This window comes from Ovis canadensis, chromosome 6, assembly GCF_042477335.2.
Source record: "Ovis canadensis isolate MfBH-ARS-UI-01 breed Bighorn chromosome 6, ARS-UI_OviCan_v2, whole genome shotgun sequence".
NCBI lineage: Eukaryota > Metazoa > Chordata > Mammalia > Artiodactyla > Bovidae > Ovis > Ovis canadensis.
Genome location: NC_091250.1, coordinates 39,434,017 through 39,455,034, shown reverse-complemented (window position 1 = coordinate 39,455,034; position 21,018 = coordinate 39,434,017). Strand labels below are relative to the sequence as shown.

The window sequence follows — 21,018 nt, the reverse complement described above, 5'->3', positions numbered from 1 at the left end:
AAAAAGAAAACTGGGAGCTATACGGTCACCAAAGTCTTTAACTCTTAGAATCCTGGAACTGACAGAAATTGTTTTTAATTTAACTGCATATGAATAAAACATTCTCTCTGAATATCAACCATCATTCTTCTGGTTTCACAACTGTAGCAAGTATCTGAAATTGACAAACGCTGAAAGGTAGTATGTCATAATCTCCAGGCAGCTGTTAACATAAATCTCGATTTCTACTCATTTTTCTCTTTTGCAGAGACATGCAGAATTTCCAGCTGCAAGGGATAAATGTTCATAGAAAGTCAGATAGACCATCTTTTAAAACAGAGTTGACTATATTTTGCTGTCAGGCAAAAGAACAGACTAGAGAAATAAAAAGAAAAACACAAGGTTCCAATCTTCCCTATAACGGTCTCAAAAGGAATCCATCCAATTCCATAAATAGCATTTAAACAACTGATAACTCCTTCCTCAGAGCTTATATACCTATTTTTCAAATACCTGAAAATGCATCTGTGAAATGGATTTGAAATTCGGCAATAGGTCTGCCTCTTGAGAAATCTGTATGCAGGTCAGGAAGCAACAGTTAGAACTGGACACAGAACAACAGACTGGTTCCAAATAGGGAAAGGAGTACGTCAAGGCCGTATATTGTCACCCTGCTTATTTAACTTTTACACAGAGTACATTATGAGAAACACTGGGCTGGATGAAGCACAAGCTGGAATCAAGATTGACAGGAGAAATACCAATAACCTCAGATATGCCGATGACACCACCCTTATGGCAGAAAGTGAAGAACTAAAGAGCCTCTTGATGAAAGTGAAAGAGGAGAGTGAAAAAGTGGGCTAAAAGCTCAACATTCAGAAAACTAAGATCATGGCATCTGGTCCCATCACTTCATGGCAAATAAGTGGGGAAACAATGGAAACAGTGATAGACTTTATTTTGGGGGGGCTCCAAAATCACTGCAGATGGTGACCACAGCCATGAAATTAAAAGACGCTTACTCCTTGGAAGAAAAGTTATGACCAACCTAGACAGCATATTCAAAAGCAGAGACATTACTTTGCCAACAAAGGTCCGTCTAGTCAAGGCTGTGGTTTTCCAGTAGTCATGTATGGATGTGAGAGCTGGACTATAAACAAAGCTGAGCACCAAAGAACTGATGCTCTTGAACTGCAGTGTTGGATTAGACTCCTGAGAGTCCCTTGGACTGCAAGAAGATCCAACCAGTCCATTATAAAGGAGATCAATCCTGGGTGTTCATTGATGCTGAAGCTGAAGCTCCAAAATTCTGGCCATCTGATGCGAAGAACTGACTCATTTGAAAAAAAACCCTGATGCTGGGAAAGACTGAAGGCAGAGGAGAAAGGGACGACAGAGGATGAGATGGTTGGATGGCATCACTGACTCAATGGAAATGAGTTTGAGTAAACTCCAGGAGTTGGTGATGGACAGGGAGGCCTGGCATGTTGCAGTCCATGGGGTTGCAAAAAGTCGGACAGGACTGAATGACTGAACTAAACTAATAGGTCTAAGTCCTCAAGTTTATAGTCCTCTGTTTTAAGCGATTACTCAGAATCCCTCACCATGGAGGAATATCAAATTTTTTATTTGATTTCTTACATAAAATATAATTGATAGCTTATCGATAAATACAGCCTGTATGAATACAGGAGATGGAAATATAAAATAAAATGGGTTTAAAATGCTGAAAATGCAAAGACTATTAAAGACAGTTTACAAACCGAAACTCTGTCTCAGTATACATCATTTCCAGTTGATTGTATTTTTAAAAAGTAGTAAAACACCTAAGAAGCAATGGCTCCTATTTTCACTTGAGCTCTCTCTAGAAATTAACTAAATCCTCAAACCAGAATAACAACATGGGTTGTTATCTGTAGTTCAGACAAAGAGTCTTACAATAACACTTTACAAAATAAAAGTATAAAAAATTCCTTAACAGGAAAGTATGCTATTTCTGTTTCCGAGTACATATTTACATGAATAGGAAACAATGTTTGACAGTTTTCCTTAGTTAACCTCATGCCAAGATCAAACCAGATTATAACATTTATCATCAAAATTTAAATTTCTGCTAAACATAGAGATCAAAAGCTTCTTCTAATAAAACTATTATATACAGTCAGTAATTCAGTAAAGAAAACTTTGAAACAAAATGTGACATCCTAGATATTGCTAAAAGAAGTGACAGTTCCAAACAGATGCTCAAGAGAGAAGAGACTCTTTGCTAAAGGGAAGAATTTGTTTACACTTACCTCCATTCTAGTCCCACCTGTGACCAACCATTCTATCTTTTCTGTCTCCATTTCTTCAACTATAAAATGTGACATGAGCTACCACTGCAGAGCCAAGGCATTCATGGATTTCAGTATTAATGGTTCTGACTATTCTTGAGTGACCCTGAAAATACATTATTAACACACTGTCATTTGTAATTCTGTGTCAGCAGTGTCTGAACTGCAGTTCCCAGGTGAGTGGATCAAGGGTAACCTTCCCAGCTCTGTATTCCCATTTCATGATCCTCTGTTCTCACCAGTGACTGATGAGTACAATTGCTGCCTGTTTACATATAGGACTATCCTGTGACGTTATAACACATAACAGTGGGATTATAGGAAGCTAGAACTCAAAAATCTCACTGAATTCCTCTTAAACATCAACAGAATGCGACTCTAGAAAATTGCTGAAAAAATTAACAAAATGATTTGCTAGTTTTTATCTAAGTTCAATATCATGAATCATTTTTTTTTACATTTCTACAAGTGTCTAAAAGTTTCAAAATGGTAATTTAACTGGATTTGCTGAAAGGAAAGTAGGTCTGGAAAAATGCTGTTTTCCAAGGAGGTCACTCTAAATGGATTCTTTATTTGGTTTCATAATCAGTTTCAACTTTACACATGGCTGCCACAAAAAAGATAAGGAAAAGCATAAGAGGCCAATTATAAAAGTTACAAATGCACACTATATCAAAGTCATATTTCATATCTCTAAAATGACAAATAAACACACATCATAAATAAATAGATTTTATAAGACATATTTCTAAACTAATATAAACAAATGTTAGAGTAAACCTGAAACTAAATTCTAAAGTGTTTGCTTTTTTTCACATTTTAACTGGATGTCTTAATATAGATTGTTCTTTAAAGCTGAGGCTCTTCCGACAGTTTCCAAAAAACTATTATTTTTTAAATGTTAATTCTTCTAACTGATGGTACTTTAGAGTCACTGGAGTTTCCCAGAATCCTGGCTGCAACTGTTGCCTTAAGCCAACAAAACGTTTTGAAAATAATGCACTTGTGTTATATTTACTTTATAGTAGAAATCCTGAAAGGATTAAAGAATAGATCAATCTAATTTGTAATTAACAGCATTAATTTGCATGCTGTTCACTAAGTCCTGATAAGAATTTGTTCTCTATTATCTATGACCAAATCATGTCGCTTATAGTAGTAATTAGATCAGCAGGCCCCCTTTTTCACATCCAGTGCTGATGTAAACTCCAGCCACCAAACAAGGAAATTTAGTCAAAGTTTCAATTAGTGACACTGAATTAATGCAGTTTTACTAAATTCAAACAGAAAACCAAATACATGGAAAACCTCAACCGATTTTAACAAACATCAGTAAAATAAATTCACAATGAGCTCTTCCTGACACACAGCAAAAAAATGGCATTATTTAATATTCCAAGAACCAAACATGACAGTTATCACTGATACAGCAGCCTCTCTCAGCTAGAAACACTAGTGGCATGAATCCCTATTTACTTAATATTCTACTTAGCAACAATCATCTTGCTTATAAGATATTAGATATCTTTCCAGAACTTCTCTACCTGTACTTTGTCTGCACAAATACTATATAAATTGACAAAACACAGAAAGACAGCTCTAGTTTTGGGGTTTTTTTGTTTGTTTGTTTGTTTGCATTCCCAAGAGTCAGAGGCAATCTGGCAGAAAGCACAAGAGTCTCCAATCTAAGGGTTTTGAGAAATTCCCCAAAAATGCTTTCCAGGAATTGACCCCTCAACAACTTGCCACAGTATCTGGAATGTCTACCATTCAAGTAATTTGGATTAAGAGAAAAGGCCCATTACAAAATACCTGAAGATGGGAAGAGAGGAAAGGGCAGGAGATGGAACAAAACAGCAGACTCAACACATGCAGGTCAATTTCCTCCGCCTGTTTGACAGAGTCCCACAGACCATAGGGAATGTTAGGGCCACAGAACAAGATTTAAAGGCAGGACCAGGCAGAGAGGCATGAAGGGAAGCCAGAATTTGGAACGAGGCCCATGGAGCACCACTGGGACAGGGACACAGTTATTCTTCTACTTATTGCCCTTTGTCTTTTGCCTTATAATTATACAGTGTTTTCTTTTTTAAAATATCAAACAGTAAATGGATCAAGTTATTCTGATTTCCAACAAATGGCACTACCACGATGTTTTCTCTGAATTTTTATACTTTGCACTGTTTTTATTCCAAGAACAGTCTAAATAAAACCGCTCCAGTTTAGCTAGATGAAGTAACTTTCTGATGTTATCTAAATGAATGCTTTCCCTCTCCAATGCTGCCATTCCCTTCCATTCTTTAGGTTTACGAACTGACCAGTATGTGTGAACACCTTCAAGAAGATGCTGAATATCTGAAAAATTGCACAACTGAGACTAAAACTCAGCCTACCTATCTTTCTAAAGTTGTGTTTTGGAAACACAAATCAAGAAAGCTGTCACATCATCGCATTACTACAAACAAAACCACAAGCACAGCTTTATTCATAAATAGCAGTATAATATACAATAAAAGCCAGATCACAGTAATGAAGATAACTGTAAACAAATGCCATGGCCTGCCACAATAATAATGATCCAAGTTTATTCCCATGTGAGAGTAAATATTATCCATACTGCTTAAAATGAAAAAATGCTTATGGAACACAAAAATTTCCCTTGCCTACATTAAAAAAATGAGTCAATCTCAGATCACGAAGATAAAGTCTAACAAAATTAAAAGTCATGGCTTCATGGCTTCATGAATTGTATCTTATCAAATTTTTGTAACTGCGAAAAATCTTTTGGTAATCCGCTTTCCATTCTGAAAATACGTACTTTCTACTTGCTAAGTATATACATATATATTCATGTGGAAATGCCACGTCATAGAAGACTGATAATCAAAACAGATTATCATCTCAATTAATTGTAAAACTCATAGGTATGACAAAATGTTAAAGCCAACTTTCAATAACGCCTCTTAAGCCAACAGTAAAAAGTCTATAAGAAAGCATAAGAGGAATAGCAGTAGTATTTCCACCTTAAAATCAGGATTCATCAATAAAACATTTTCAATAAACAAAATTTTCACAAAATTTCACATCAAGATTCCTATAAAAAAATATGCAAAATTAACTTTTCCTATTTTGAGTCTATTATACTCATCCACATTTCAGTTCTGCAAAAACCTGTAAACTAAATTTTCTGAATTATGGGTGGTCCTGTGTATGTATAATGAAAAGCCATTTATGATCATATGTATCCATTACTGTAAAAAAGCAAGACAGAATAACCATGGAATGGTTGAATACACTTTCACATAAACCATTAAAGACACTGAGCCAGAATGTATGAACAATTATTTTCACAATCTTCACTTGATGACAATTTTACAATTACATTAAGAAGCCACATTTGGTGACTTAAAACAGAGAACTGATCTTCTGTGTGCACATATGAGTGTTTCCTCATTGCTGACACATTTTACTGCTGCCATATAAATTGTAAGCTTTATATCAAGTGTTGAAAAAAGGTAATCTCAACATACAGACTGGAGTTAAACCTAAACTTCACACCTTAAGGGAGATAGTTGTTATTTTCTGCTATTTCAGCAAAAGGTCTTAATTTTTTTTAAATGTCAACACAGGCCCTTAACACAAAACATAATTCTGAATGAATCTGAATTGACTGTTTACATGAGAATCCATGCCTGCAGAAAGAACAGTTGTGCATCTGTAGACCTATTTCAAGTCATTTTGGCAGAGATACTACTTACTTATTTTGATGGGTCTATGAATACTGCACCGAAGCAGGAATGATTCTAATAGAACCAAAACAAGACAACACACACACACACACACATCACTTTAAAAACAAAAACAAAAAAACTGAGCAAACCTGAGTGGAGCCATAAACATTTCTGAAGTCTCTGAAGGACTTAGGCATTCATTATGCATGGTTTTTCGACTGCTGGGTTACTTCACCTAAGTGTTCATGGTGCACATGACTTCACTGCCTTGCACTCCAGTTGCTTGCTCAAGCCACATTAGATACAATCTCTGTCCTACACACAACACACAAGCATACACACACTCTCTCTATATATCAGCCCGAGCTGTTTCCAATTTCAGAGGCCCGCTCAGCGTGTAGCCCATGCCCATCCCTGCTCTGCTCAGTCCTGACCCCAGGAGTGTAGGGACGCTTACATTAAGTAGGGATACTACTTAAAGCTGGTGTATCTGCTCTGTTGCTTCATCCTTCCAGAATGTATAGCATGGTCCCTTCCCCACTCCACGAGTACAACGGAGACGATGGATTCCCGGGTGCGAGAGAGGAGACCACTACTTGTCCCCTTCCACACCCCAGGCATCCCGGCTTCTCTCCTCCAAAAACCCCAGAGCCATTGCTGCCTGGAGTCTGTGATCCCGGGGCGGGGGAGAAGAGCCAATGATAGGAACCAAATAGCCCGTTCAGGAGCGGGTGCCAGGGGCACGGAAGGGGCGAGCCGGGTGAAGTTACCAGCACCGGGGAGGTGTGCTTCGGCAGGGCAGCTATTCGAGAGCAATGACAGGTCGGCGGGGGAAGGCTGGGGGCGGCGAGGGAGGCTGGGGAACAGCTTTTCCTGTCTCTCTCAGGGCCTGGCGGGGAATCCCGCGGCTGCGGCGGCAGCCGGGCTCGCGGGTCGTCCCCCGCCTCCCACGCCCCCCGCACCCCAGGCGCGTGCCCTCCGCCGCCCCCTCAGTGCGGCCGCTCCCGCCCAGCGCGGAAGGAAGCGCCGGGCTCCCCCCACGCTCTCCCGCTCTCTCGCGAGTCCTGTGCAGGCCCTTTTCGGGGGGAGGGGAAGGGGGAGGGGGCGCAGAGGGAATTGCTGCAATAGAGCGCCGAGAGAACCCTGCCCGGGCGAGGCAGGCGGTGGAAAGCCACGGCCACATAAAAATGCCATATTAATTTTTTAAAAGCCATAAATCACCCCTCCCTCTGCAAACGAAAACCATAAACCCGATCCCATGCAAGCCCGCGAGCAGCCACCCACTTCCTATTTCTGTCACAGCAGCTACACCCTGCCAGCAACCAACCCCCCCGGGCGCCCCCTCCCGCCAACGCCACCCCCGCCACCGCCTCCCCTCGGCTCAGCCATTTGCCAACTGACGCCCCCGTAAATAAAAATGCCCCAAGTGGGGCTGGGTGGGAAGCGTGGGGGAAGGGCGCGCCAGAGAGGGGGGATTTGAGGCTTGCACAATATCCTAGAAGGTCCGTGGCTGGAGCGAGGAGAGAACCCCAGGCGGGGGGAGGGGAGGCGAGCCTCCCGGGTGCCTGCGGCACACGGTGCACCCAGGCGATCGCAGCGCGCCGCTTACCTTTCACCACCCTGTCGGTCGTCGACAACTTGGGATCAATTGCCTTGGGCTCGGACATCTCCAGCCGCCGGGGGACAGCGACGCGCTGCTCGTCCGTCCTACTGCACACCCCGACCGGACCGGCGGGCCAGACACTCAACGCCGCCGCTGCCGCCGCGCTGCAAACCGCTTGGCTGGAGGTTCTGGGCTCTGAGCTGGCTTTAAAGTTACTGCCTTCTCCGCGCGTCCCTCCTCCTCCGCCGCCGCCGCCGCCGCCTTCACTCCTCCTCCGCCGCCGCCAGCCCTGCCGACTCTGCTCCGGGCTGCGCGTGTGTGGTGGTTATTTATTTATTTTCTAAGCACGCCTCTCGGTTCTTCTTTTATTCTTGGGGGAAGGGGGATGGGGTGGGGAAGCGCACACACGAGCACCCACCCTGGCACGGAGATCGGGCACCGCGGAATGGAGCCCCAAGCGCGCACACTGCTGGGATTAAGACCGATCACATGGGGAGGGCCGGGGGCGAGGAAGGAGAGGCAGGGCCGCCGATGTCAGTGCCACTAGCCGCGCCTCGGCGTCCCCGGCGGCGGAGAGGCGGCCGCCGATGCTGCTGCTGCTGCCGCCGCTGCTTCCCCACACCGAGCGCCGCTGCTGATCAGCGGCCGCCGGAGACGTCCCGCCGCCTCGCTCGCCCGCGCCTGCCTCTGCCTCCCCGCGCCGCTCCTTCACTCATACAGGCACAGCCACGGAGCTCGGCAGACTCAGTCCCCGGCGCAACCTACCCTCCGCCGGCACCACCGCCTCGGCCGCCGCCGCCGCCGCCGCCGCCGCTGCCGCCACCGCTCCCGCCTCCGCCTCCTCCCCTTCCTCCTCCCGGCCCCCTCCTCTAGCGCCCGAGCGGCCTCCTCCTCCCCGCGGAGCCCTCCCCCTGCTGCCCCTGACGTTGAAGCTATGGGAGCTCATTGGATAGCGTGAGCGTCACTCACTGCTAGCGGCGCCCTCCTCTCTGGCCCCGCCTCCCGCTCCTCCTCGTCGTCCCCGCCCCTCGCTCTGTTTTCTCTGGGCTGCCAGATCGGCGGGCCTGCTGCCTCCACCGCCCAGTCCCCCGCTCAGGTGTCACTGTTGCTGGCAGCCCGGGATTAGGGAAGGAGAATGGGCGGGGGGTCGCGGCTGGGAGGAGAGAGGCCCTGCCATGGCACCCTCCCAGCCCCATTTGGCCTTCTTCCCTGGACCCCGCACACACACCCCACGCCGCTTTGGCAACCGTGCCTTGCCGGCTTGGGTTAAGCCGCAGTGTGAGTAGCCAAGTGCGGAGGGTGTCTCCGGGTGTGTGCGTGCGTGGCCCGCGAGAGGGCAAGAAGGGAGGAGGCGAAGAGAGCAGGGAAGGGGGTTGGGGTGAGAGGCGGCCGAGGAAGGGCGGAGGAAGGAAGAGCGCGAGGAGCTCCGGGGCCGCCTCACAGCTGCTGTCGCTGCCGCAGCTGTCCGGAGAGAATCGCCGAAACGGCGACGAACCAACAACTTACCTTGGAGAGACGGGCTCCGCTGTGATGGGTGTACTGCCTGTTTTGCTACCGGGGCTTTTGTGGGGGGCTGGGAAGGGGTGTCGTGATTATTAATGTTTCCCACTCCTGCATCCACAGCTTTGGTGGAGGGGCCGCTTCGAGCGTCTCGGGCCAGGGACGTGGCGGAGAGTGCGGGGCACGGGAGCGGGCTGCCCACTGAGGATGGGGACGGGAGGACACGCGACCCCGGCCAACTCTTGAGTTACCTAGGTTAGCCCTAGGCGGGGAAAGGGAGGGAAGAGAACAACGGAGAGGGTCGCCTTTTTCACTGTTGACACTGCACACCCAGTGACTGGTCGGGACTGGTGACACAACATCCGCCTCCCCAGCTCCAGTCCATCATCCGATACCCACTTGGTGCTCCTAATACCTGCAGGGCACTGCAGCCCAAGGCGGGTCCCCATTCTGGTATCCTCGGGTTGGAAGGAGTGTGAAGGAGAGAATGGGAAGCTAAAGAGTGACTGTGACCCAAATGTTCCCTTCTGGACTGCTAATGAGGAGCAGATTTCCCTCAGCAAGAAGGTCACCTCGCCACAGCCCATCTCCCCAACCAACCTCAGCCCCAAGGACCGAGGACCGGCAAAGGTCGGGGACAAGGATTAACGTTCAAACTCGAAAAGAAGTTTTAAAAAATTGGCTGATGACATGAGTGTGGCTTCAGCAGTATGGTCTGCAAGGAATAGAAACTCACAGTTGGAGGTTAGGTGAGCCTCCTGGAGGCCTTTTTAGCCAAAGGATTTGTCCCTGGCTCAGGGAGACTGCCACTAAGTCCAAATTCTTCTGCCCAATTCACAACTCTAAGATTGTTATGCGGTATTTAAGCAAACAATACATTCAATCAATATGAATCCTGCTCTTTTTATATGCCAGACACTGTGATAGGTAATGAAAAGGGCCCTTGCAGGTAATGAAGCCTAGAACTGCCATGAAAATATGAGTTCTGAGAGAACAGGGTATTGCCTCAAGAAGGAGTTGTTGAAAACAGCCTCTTGAGCACAGGCAGAGCTAGTTGCTAAGGCAGATTTGGGAAGTTGGCCCCTAGCCAGATGGCACAGAGCAAGGCAAGGATGCCAAGACCTGTAGGTGAAGAAGAGGGCCTGCTTGAGGAAAGATCAGGAAACCATGTCCAGGGATGCTTGCTTCTAACTCCTCAATGTTCTTTCCCGCATACTGCAAGCAGAGATACAATTCCCACCGATATTTGGACTCACTTTTCAGATCCTGGAAAAAAAAAACTTAGTACCAAGCTCAGGGGCTTAAACTGTCAGCACCATAGAATAGTTTTATGATGCAGATAGGAAATAAAGGCACACCTTTCAGGCACACCCTTCAGTCCGCTACAAGTCTAGAACACCTCCTAGCTGAAATATGTGTGGGAAAAAATGTTCTGAATCATAATCACTTTACAACACATCTGATTATCATCAGATGTCTTTAATGCATGTGTCTGGTTCCATACTGTTGCAACACAGACACATCTTCCTAGTGAAAATTGGACCCTACACCAAGGAAAACTAGACAGAAGCTTATTAACTAGAGACCAATTATGTCCACATAGCAGGCCTACCGATAGAGCCAAATCTAAGGTATTTTTTTAGATGTCGTACTATCTCCTACTGTCATGCTTCTTTTTATCCTGTTAGACTGCCCAGTCTGTCTTTGATTATATTACCATTTGCATCAGCTCACCTTAGACATGGAATTTACATTTTCAAGAAGTTACCGCAATGCCTGGATGCTGAATTCAACAATATCCTCTATGAAGAAAAAATTTGAAAAACTTGGCAAAAAAACCTCACCATCTACCAAAAATTGTATTTCCCCTTTTTTAGTATACTCTCTGCAAAGTGTCTAACTAGATAAGGATTCCTTTTCCCACCTGCACCTGCTTGCATCTGAGCAGGTCCATGTGACTAGTTCTGGTCAATATGTAGGCTGAAGTGTTTCATCACTTTTTGACTAGGCAGTTAAGCAGCAGATATGCATTCTCCAGCCTATGGGCTCCCATCTATAGCTGAATTCAGAGACTTCTAGAGTCCTAGAGAGGGTGTAACCTCACATGGAAAGAGCTGAGTGCCTAAACTACCACATAGAACAATGCTACCCACTTATTAGAAATATCACTTTAGCACACAAAAGTTACTGTGTTAGTTCAAAAGTAAAGCCCAGAATTATTGTGTATCTGTTATATAACAAAATTACCAGGAGACTAAAAATATATTTACTTTTTGATACATGAACATAAAACTTTGGCTTTTATAAATATCTCAAAGTCTTGTTATATGTGAGTTGCACATATACTCTATGCAAACATTTAGGTATACGGTGCTACTTCATCAAAAGTAATTATGAATATAAATATATATGGAAGAAAAGAAAATATTGAGAATTTGGAGTCAGCTATGCATTCAAATGCTCCGTCACAGTTTACCTCCATTGGTACAAATTATAGTAAATGGATAATGTTAACTTGCTATTAACTGTTCTACTACATCTAGAAACTTTTTAAAGGAAAAAAAAAAAGTAAAGATATTTCATTTTATATCCTGTTTTGAAAATATCCGTCTTTGAAATTTTTTACTTTCCTGTTGGTTCTTGATAAAGTACTATCATTTTGACATTAAGAGTTGAATAGTAGCTTCTGGTTTTGATTCATCTGAGGCACGCACTTCATTCTGAGTAGCTGACGGCAGCAGTCCTATTTTCACCTGAGTTGATGGAGCTAAATGCTGAAGAACCTGCAGAGTATATAGCCAATCCTGATGGAGCCATGAATCTGTATGAGAATTAGATTTATTATCTTAAAGCTAATTCCTCTGACACTCACTTTTAACATGTTCTACCCTATTCACTATAGAAACTCTACCAAAAATATATTCAAAATAGATTTTATTTGAGATTTATAGTAAAAAGCCTTCTTATTGTGTATCTTTTGGATTGCCCTTGAAATTTTATTGAACCATGTTTTTTCCAGAAGTTAGTTTTACTCATTTGGGAAAGTTGTTATAACTAATATGTTCAAGAGTAAATATGCTTGTTTGTTTTGGATTTTTTTTCAGTCAGGGACCAAACTGTAACTTATGGAATTGTGTGCTAAGTTCATAAAGAGAGGATATGTTTTATGTAAAATTTGGCAAGACTATGGGCAATCATTAATTTGCATTTAATAAATATTTTTATATTTGTATCATCATTTCATATCCCGACTCTGGTCACAGAGTAAGTGCTCAACAAATTTTGCTGAATGAACTTAAAAAGTATATTGGCATCCAATATATGACAGGTTAAATACCATAGTGCATACTCAGGAATATTTCAATATTCCTAATATAAGAAATATATGTTAATATATTGTTAATGTATGTATATGTATATTTATTTATTTATACACACACATTGGAGAGAAATCTTATAGCCCTTTCTCCTAGTTTTAATTTTAGCTTCATTATTAATTTTAAAATTATGAATAGATTAAGGGTGTCGTGTCATACATGTTTACATTTAAAACAGCTATATGCACGCTATTATACTGAACATCCAAGAACTATTCATGCTGTAGAACTGTATGTATTCTGGCTTTTCTAAACTCAGAATTTCAGAATATTTGACCTGAAATGAGCTGGAGTTTACACTTGAAGTGCTTTGAGAACATCTTCAAGAACTACTGCAAACAGCTTAGTAATCAAACTAAAGATAACACGTTGTGGAAGACCGGGTAAATCAATTTAGGACAAACTTTGTCAAGCCCTCTAAAAGCACATTTGCATATACCAAATCAATATAGTAATTAGAAATGGATTTTACTGTTCAAAGCCAGCAGAAATTTAACCTTACTCAAAGTTAGTTTTGCCCATTATTGATGGAAAATTCATGAATTTGCAAGTAAATATTTTATTAAAAAAGAATCTTTCAGTCAGACCAGCCATCTTTCTATTTACTTCTGATTAATGGTATTTTATTTTGCTAGTATTCATGGTTATTGGAAAGCCTATAGATAATAGGCATTTATTGAACACCTGCACATATCAGACACTGGGAATATGACATGAAAATACCAAGTCTCACCGTTCATATACTTTACAGTCCAGTGAGGAGAGACACACAACAAAAAGGAGCAATTACACATACAGAATATGTTGGATGAGCTAAGTGGTAAAAATCATGTATACTGGTAACAGCACTGAACGGAGTGATTGGCAAAGTAGAGGTACTCACTGTTGTAGACAGATCGTTTAGGGAAGACTTCTCTGAGAAGATAATATTTCAACAGAGAGTCAATGAAGTACAGCTATCTATGCAGCTATCTGGAAAAAGAGTGTTCTGTGTTAAAGAAATGGCATGTGCAAAGGCCCTAATGTAACAGCCTGTTTGACCTTTGTAAAGAATTGTCAGAGGAGGCCAGTGTAGTTGAAGCACGATGAACCAGAGAGAGTGGTCCAAGATTAGGTCACAGAGGTGCTATAGAGTCAGATTATACAAGGCCTCATAGACCATAACTGCTGCTGCTGCTGCTGCTAAGTCACTTCAGTCATGTCCAACTCTGTGCGACCCCATAGATGGCAGCCCACCAGGCTCCCCCGTCCCTGGGATTCTCCAGGCAAGAACACTGGAGTGGGTTGCCATTTCCGTCTCCAATGCATGAAAGTGAAAAGTGAAAGTGAAGTCGCTCAGTCGTGTCCGACTCTTAGTGACCCCGTGGACTGTAGCCCACCAGGCTCCTCTGTCCATGGGATTTTCCAGGCAGGAGTACCGGAGTGGTGTGCCATTGCCTTCTCCACATAGACCATAGAAAAGATTCTAAACATTATTCTGGTGAAATAAGCAGTGTTTTATTAGGAAAGTGATATGATATGATTCAAGCTTAGAGAAAACAATCAGTCTCTTGTAAGAACTGACTCTGGATGCAATTATTGTCATAATCCAAGCTAGAAATAAGATAGTTTGGATTAGTGAGAAGGAAGAAGTGAAATGTATCCAATTCCAAATATATTTTAAAGGTAAAGCTAAAAGGTTTGTTGATGGATTGGCTAGAGTGTATGGGAAAATCAAAAGGACTCCTTGGAGTAAAGAACGCCAAAGCTTGGGGTGGTGTCTCAACAAAGGAAAAATGGAGCTACCATTTACTGAGAAAGGAATCATCGGAAATGGAGAGCATATATTATGAAGAAGATCTAAGACTAGTTCTAGATATGTTAACTTTGAGATGAACATTTGACATGGATGTGGAGATGGCATGTAGGTAATGCGTATATGACTCTGGACTTGAGAGGCAAGGGTCAGGCTGTTGATGTATAAAATTGGTAGTCATGACATCTTCAGTTCAGTTCAGTTCAGTCGCTCAGTCGTGTCTGACTCTTTGTGACCCCATGAATCGCAGCACACCAGGCCTCCCTGTCCATCACCAACTCCCGGAGTTCACTCAGACTCACGAGCTATTTCAAATCCTGAAAGATGATGCTGTGAAAGTGCTGCACTCAATATGCCAGCAAATTTGGAAAACTCAAAAGTGGCCACAGGATTGGAAAAGGTCAATTTTCATTCCAATCCCAAAGAAAGGCAATGCCAAAGAATGCTCAAACTACCGCACATGTCATCTTAGTAGTCCTTTATTTTAGTTGGCAGAAGTGGAGGGACCTGTAAATCTGACAAAAAGGAGTAGCTTCTGGGGGAGAAATGTGGTGTCTCTGAGGTCAAGCACATGAAGTGTTAACAATGCTGAAAATTTGAGTAAAATGACAACTGAGAACTGACTGTCAGTTTTGACAAAAGGGGAGTTCACTGGTGATCTTCACAATTCAGTCTTTATACCTATCCAAAAGAGCATCTCATCAGTCTCTGCCTCTTTATACAGACGTAGACCCTTTTTCATGTTTATAATTAGTTGACAGTACATGTGTATATCTGTAATGCATATGATGTGTTTGTCTATCTTCCTGCAACTATATGCTATGACCTTTGAGAGGAGGAGGAAATATGTCTTGTTCGCATTTGAATCTCTGGTGCTTAAAAGCTGTTTGTAAAAAGAATGGCTTACAATGCTAGCCCAAGTTAGTTTTTCTTATTTTTTAAATAGTTGAAATAAGTATTTTAAGGAGGTTGGGGAGGGAGAATTTAGTGAGGTAGTCAAAAGGTACAGACACTTAATTTTAAAAAAAAAAAGGTACAGACATTTATTTATAAAATAAATAACCCCTAGGGATGTAGTGTAAAATATAGTCACTATAGTTGGTAACACTATATCACAGATTCGAAAGTTGCTTAAACAGTAGTCCTTGAAAGTTTTAATCACAAAGGAAAAATTTGTGTCTGTGTGAGGTATTCAGTTCAGTTCAGTCACTCAGTCATGTCCAACTCTTTGCGACCCCACGAATCACAGCACGCCAGGCCTCCCTGTCCATCACCAACTCCCGAAGTTCACTCAGACTCATGTCCATTGAGTCAGTGATGCCATCCAGCCATCTCATTCTCTGTCGTCCCCTTCTCCTCCTGCCCCCAATCCCTCCCAGCATCAGAGTCTTTTCCAATGAGTCAGCTCTTCGCATGAGGTGGCCAAAGTACTGGAGCTTCAGCTTTAGCATCATTCCTTCCAAGGAAATCCCAGGGCTGATCTCCTTCAGAATGGACTGGTTGGATCTCCTTGCAGTCCAAGGGACTCTCAAGAGTCTTCTCAAACACCACAGTTCAAAAGCATCAATTTTTCGGTGCTCAGCCTTCTTCACAGTCCAACTCTCACATCCATATATGACCACAGGAAAAACCATAGCCTTGACTAGACGGACCTTAGTTGGCAAAGTAATGTCTCTGCTTTTGAATATGCTATCTAGGTTGGTCATAACTTTTCTCCCAAGGAGTAAACATCTTTTAATTTCATGGCTGCAGTCACTATCTGCAGTGATTTTGGAGCCCACAAAAATAAAGTCTGCCACTGTTTCCACTGTTTCCCCATCTATTTCCCATGAAGTGATGGGACCAGATGCCATGATCTTTGTTTTCTGAATGTTGAGCTTTAAGCCAACTTTTTCACTCTCCTCTCTCACTTTCATCGAGAGGCTTTTTAGTTCCTCTTCACTTTCTGCCATAAGGGTGGTGTCATCCGCATATCTGAGGTTATTGATATTTCTCCCGGCAATCTTGATTCCAGCTTGTTTTTCTTCCAGTCCAGCCTTTCTCATGATGTACTCTGCATAGAAGTTCAATAAGCAGGGTGACAATATATAGCCTTGACATACTCCTTTTCCTATTTGGAACCAGTCTGTTGTTCCATGTCCAGTTCTAACTGTTGCTTCCTGGCCTGCATACAGATTTCTCAAGAGGCAGGTTAGGTGGTCTGGTATTCCCATCTCTCTCAGAATTTTCCACAGTTTATTGTGATCCACACAGTCAAAGGCTTTGGCAAAGTCAGAAAAGCAGAAATAGATGTTTTTCTGGAACTCTCTTGCTTTTTCCATGATCCAGCGGAGGTTGACAATTTGATCTCTGGTTCCTCTGCCTTTTCTAAAACCAGCTTGAACATCAGGAAGTTCATGGTTCACGTATTGATGAAGCCTGGCTTGGAGAATTTTGAGCATTACTTTTCTAGCACGTGAGATGAGTGCAGTTGTGCGGTAGTTTGAGCATTCTTTGGCACTGCCTTTCTTTGGGTTTGGAATGAAAACTGACCTTTTCCAGTCCTGTGGCCACTGCTGAGTTTTCCAAATTTGCTGGCATATTGTGTGTAGCACTTTCACAGCATCATCTTTCAGGATTTGAAATAGCTCCACTGGAATTCCATCACCTCCACTAGCTTTGTTCATAGTGATGCTTTCTAAGGCCCACTTGACTTCACATTCCAGGATGTCTGGCTCTAGATGAGTGATCACACCATCATGATTATCTGGGTCGTTAGCTAATCTTAAAATGGTAATCATTTTGCCATATATACATGTATCAAATCATGTTGTATACCTTAAACCTATACAATGTTATATGTCAATTATATCTCAATAGAATTAAGAAAGAAAAAGAAGCATTTCAATGCATTTGTAAAAAAAAAATTAAAATTCATGTTTAGACTTTTTTTTTAATTACAAAATCAACTTTCATAGGGTAAAAAAATTGACTCATGCTGGAAACGGGATGGGAATTCAGGAGATCCTTTTTCATATGAGATGTGTCTCTCACATGTCGCCACTGTAAGCATAATTACTCATGTAAATCCAGGGGAGGGCTCTGTGTTACTCACAGTTTCTCTTTCTCCAAATACACAAAGGGTTCCATTGTTTGCAACATCTAAATTATTCCCTGGTGATAAGTTAGGCCAGACATTAGCAATTTTCAAAGAGGAAGTGGGCAGAATTTGGGTGGTGGTTGTTTAGAAGCAGTCCCTCAAAAGAGTTTCCTTCTCTCTTTCAGGGTGTCCTTGATGTCCAGCCCACGAAAGTATAGACGTTCAGGGAAGTTGTTCTAGCTGTGCTTTCAGGTGCCCACCCTGCCCACTCCCATTTTGGATAAAATGCCCCAGCCATAGCACCTGCTAAGTGACCATCAGTTCACAGGTTCAACTGCTGACATTGCAGAGGATTGAACTAGGATAAGTGAATGTCTAACTAGAGATCATCTAACGACCAGTGGCCTTAACTTCCCAAACCTAATTTACAAAGTAAGCTAGGCTAAACAGGTACTTGGAAGAATATGACTTAAAAATTCAGAGGAAAGTTGGGTGTGGTTGTTTGAATGAAAGGGCTTGCAGGCCGGAACTGATTTGGCCACTAGCAAATGATTCATGTGTAAGGAAGGTAAACAGATAAAACTATTCAGATCGGAGGACCATAGGTCAGAGTCAACAGGGGTGAAGGGAGGAGGCAAAGACAGAGACAGAGAGATTCCTAATCTGTTTTTCTTTTCGTCCTTTCAAAGGCCTGGTTGTTTACAACTTTTTCTGGATTTATGAGACCCCTCAATATCTTGACCACAAATCCTGTTTTCTAGAGCTAGTTTGAGATTTATATTTTTACAAACTCAGAAACTCCTCACTGAATCATATAGACGACAGAAAGAGCTGCTAAGATTTTTACTTCATGCCCTCCATGGGTTTTCAAAAGGTAACACCTTCTAATTGTGACCACTCCTTTTCTTCATTGAAAAAAATGACTATAATACATTCCCTCCTTGCCTGTCCTCATTGTTTCTATAGCATACTCAGTGCCCCAAATCAAAAGAGCAACACAGTTTATAAGAGAGACAGAGAGTAACTGCTTGAGAGTCCTAGTAAGTCTGTAACTATTTAATTGAATATGCGCTATGCCTGTTTCCACATCACATTCAGGCAGGTTATAAGCTATGCTGCAGTAAACGGAACCATCTCAGTCACTTAACACAATTTGAAGTCCTCTGCAGGCTTAGGCCACCCTCCAGGGCAGTCATTCCCCCGTGTGCTGGCTCAGCATTCCAGCCAGCTTCAATCAGGCAAGCAGAAGCACCCATATCAGCATTTCACAGTCACCCAGCAGGAGAGGAGAGCCCTGGAGAGCTGAGCTCCAGTAAACAAGTGCTTCTGTCTGGAAGTGACACTCACGAATGACTACCCTCACAGTTCAGTGACTTGAACTCCTCATGTGGCCACACATAATTTCCAGGTGGGCACAGGTATGTGATCCTGCCACATGTCCAAAATTAAAAGGAGACCAAATGCTTGTGAAGGACAGTAACACCAGTCAGGAGTTCTAAAAAACTGGTCTAACCCATGTGGGGTTTCCTTGCTAGCGTGTGAGAGGCAGTAACTGGAACGTGCATCTTAGTTGTGCTTTACATGCCAGGATCCTCCTGCATGCCTGTGGCTGGCTGCAGGCCTGATCTGCTTCTCCTTGGAGCCTTTGCTAGTCTACTGCATGGCCTCTCCTTGACTGGATCGGTTTTACTCCGCTTGGCCTGATTTTGATCTCACTGCACCTTCTCTAGGGCCTGCGGTTCCTCAGCAATCCTGCTGTCACTACGGCTCTTGCAAACTTGTTAGATACCTGAGGCCAAGGCTTCCTTTCTCCCTCGCTCTCAACACTGTAGTGCGAACACTATCAACACTCTAGTGTTTTATAGATGGGTGCTGTTGGGCAATTCCTGAGAGTTGTTAATATTATACAGAACGGACTACAAACAAATGTCCTCTGAATGTGTCTTAGCTGCAACAAAAGGCATTAACTGCTTTTCCAATTTTTATTTAGAAATATGAATATATCTACATATAGATATAGAGCATATATAGAGTTTATTTTTTGAGTCACTGCCTTTTGTATGAAGTGAATATGATCAGTTTAATAATATGTGAACTTATTATTGCATAAATGCGAAGCAGTTTCTGGGAATGCCATGTTTGTGTGCTAATTTGACACACAAAAAAACTATTTTTTTTCTTCCTTATTTTATTAGTCCTGTAGTATGATGAGTACTCTTTTGTGTCAGTCTAACTAGGCCATGGGTTTCCTCCGTGACACTAGTGGTGAAGAACCTGCCTGCAAATGCTAGAAGATGAAAGAGACCCAGGGTTCAATCCCTGGTCAGAAAGATTCCCTGGAGAAGGGCATGGCAACCCACTCCACTATCCTTGCCTGGAGAATCCCATGTACTGAGTGGTCTACACAGTCACAAAGAGTCTGACAAGACTGAGGCAACTTAGCACCCACACAACTAGGCTACAATACCCAGTTAACCAAACACCAGGCCAGGTTGTACTGTGAATGTATTTTATGGATATGGTAACATCTACAACTGATTGACTTGAAGTAAGGGAATTACCATTGATAATATGGATGGGCCTCATCCAATTATTGATAGTTGAAGGCCTTACGAGCAAAAGCTCAGGTTTCCTGGAGAAGAAAGAATTCTACTTCATGACTACAGTGCTCAGCTTCTGCCTGTTTCAAACCAGCCAGTTTTCCCTACAGATTTCAAAGTTGTCAGCTCACAACTGTGTAAGCCAATCCTTTATAAACAAACCTCTTTATATATACACACATGTAAAGATACATATAAACTCCGGGAGTTGGTGATGGACAGGGAGGCCTGGCATGCTGCAGTCCATGGGGTTGCAAAGAGTCGGACACAACTGAGTGACTGAGCTGAACTGATAAAGATACATATATATGTATCTCCTAATGGTTCTCTTCAAATCCTGACTGATACCTACAATACATACTTTTTTTTCCTAATTCAAATCCAGAAGTTATTTTAAATAACAAGAAAGAATGTCTCTTTATCCATCTGTATCTCTCAGTCTCTCTGATGATGTCTCTTTCTCATACATGTGCATGCACACAAATAAACATGTTTCATAGGAACACATTATATATTTATTAAAAGGTAGAAAAGCAAATAGATGGAGAAACAGTGGAAACAGTGACAGACTTTATTTTCTTGGGTTCCAGAATCACTGCAGATGGTGATTGCAGCCATGAAATTAAAAGACACTTGTTCCTTAGAAGAAAAGCTATGACAAACCTAGATAGCATCTTAAAAAGCAGAAACATTACTTTGCTGACAAAGGGTCATCTAGTTAAAGCTATGGTTTTTCCAATAGTCATGTATGGATGTGAGAGTTGGACCATAAGGAAAGCTGAGCGCCAAAGAATTGATGCTTCTGAATTGTGGTGTTGGAGAAGACTCTTGAGAGCCCCTTGGACTGCAAAGGGATCAAACAAGTAAATCCTAAAGGAAATCAGTCCTGAATACTCATTGGAAGGACTCATGCTCCAGTACTTTGGCCACCTGATGCAAAGAACTGACTCATTTGAAAAGACCCTGATGCTGGGGAAGATTGAAGGAAGGAGGAGAAGGGGATGATGGAGGATGAGATGGT

At 42.7% G+C, this 21,018-nt stretch overlaps 1 protein-coding gene across 4 annotated transcripts in view; it reads right to left on the bottom strand.

Annotated features, from left to right (window-relative positions):
* PPP3CA (protein phosphatase 3 catalytic subunit alpha) overlaps positions 1-8,505 on the bottom strand; it is a 322,924-nt gene extending 314,419 nt beyond the window's left edge. For 2 of the 4 annotated variants that reach the window (XM_069593620.1, XM_069593621.1), the window contains exons 1-2: positions 8,412-8,505; positions 7,653-7,954 (exon numbers count right to left, since the gene is read on the bottom strand). In XM_069593620.1, coding sequence (XP_069449721.1) covers positions 7,653-7,710 — 58 coding nt within the window. In that variant the 5' untranslated portion in view covers positions 7,711-7,954; positions 8,412-8,505. The remainder of the gene's footprint in view (positions 1-7,652; positions 7,955-8,411) is intronic. The other 2 variants (XM_069593622.1, XM_069593623.1) reach the window with 1 other exon arrangement.
* Between the last annotated feature and the right edge of the window lie 12,513 nt (positions 8,506-21,018).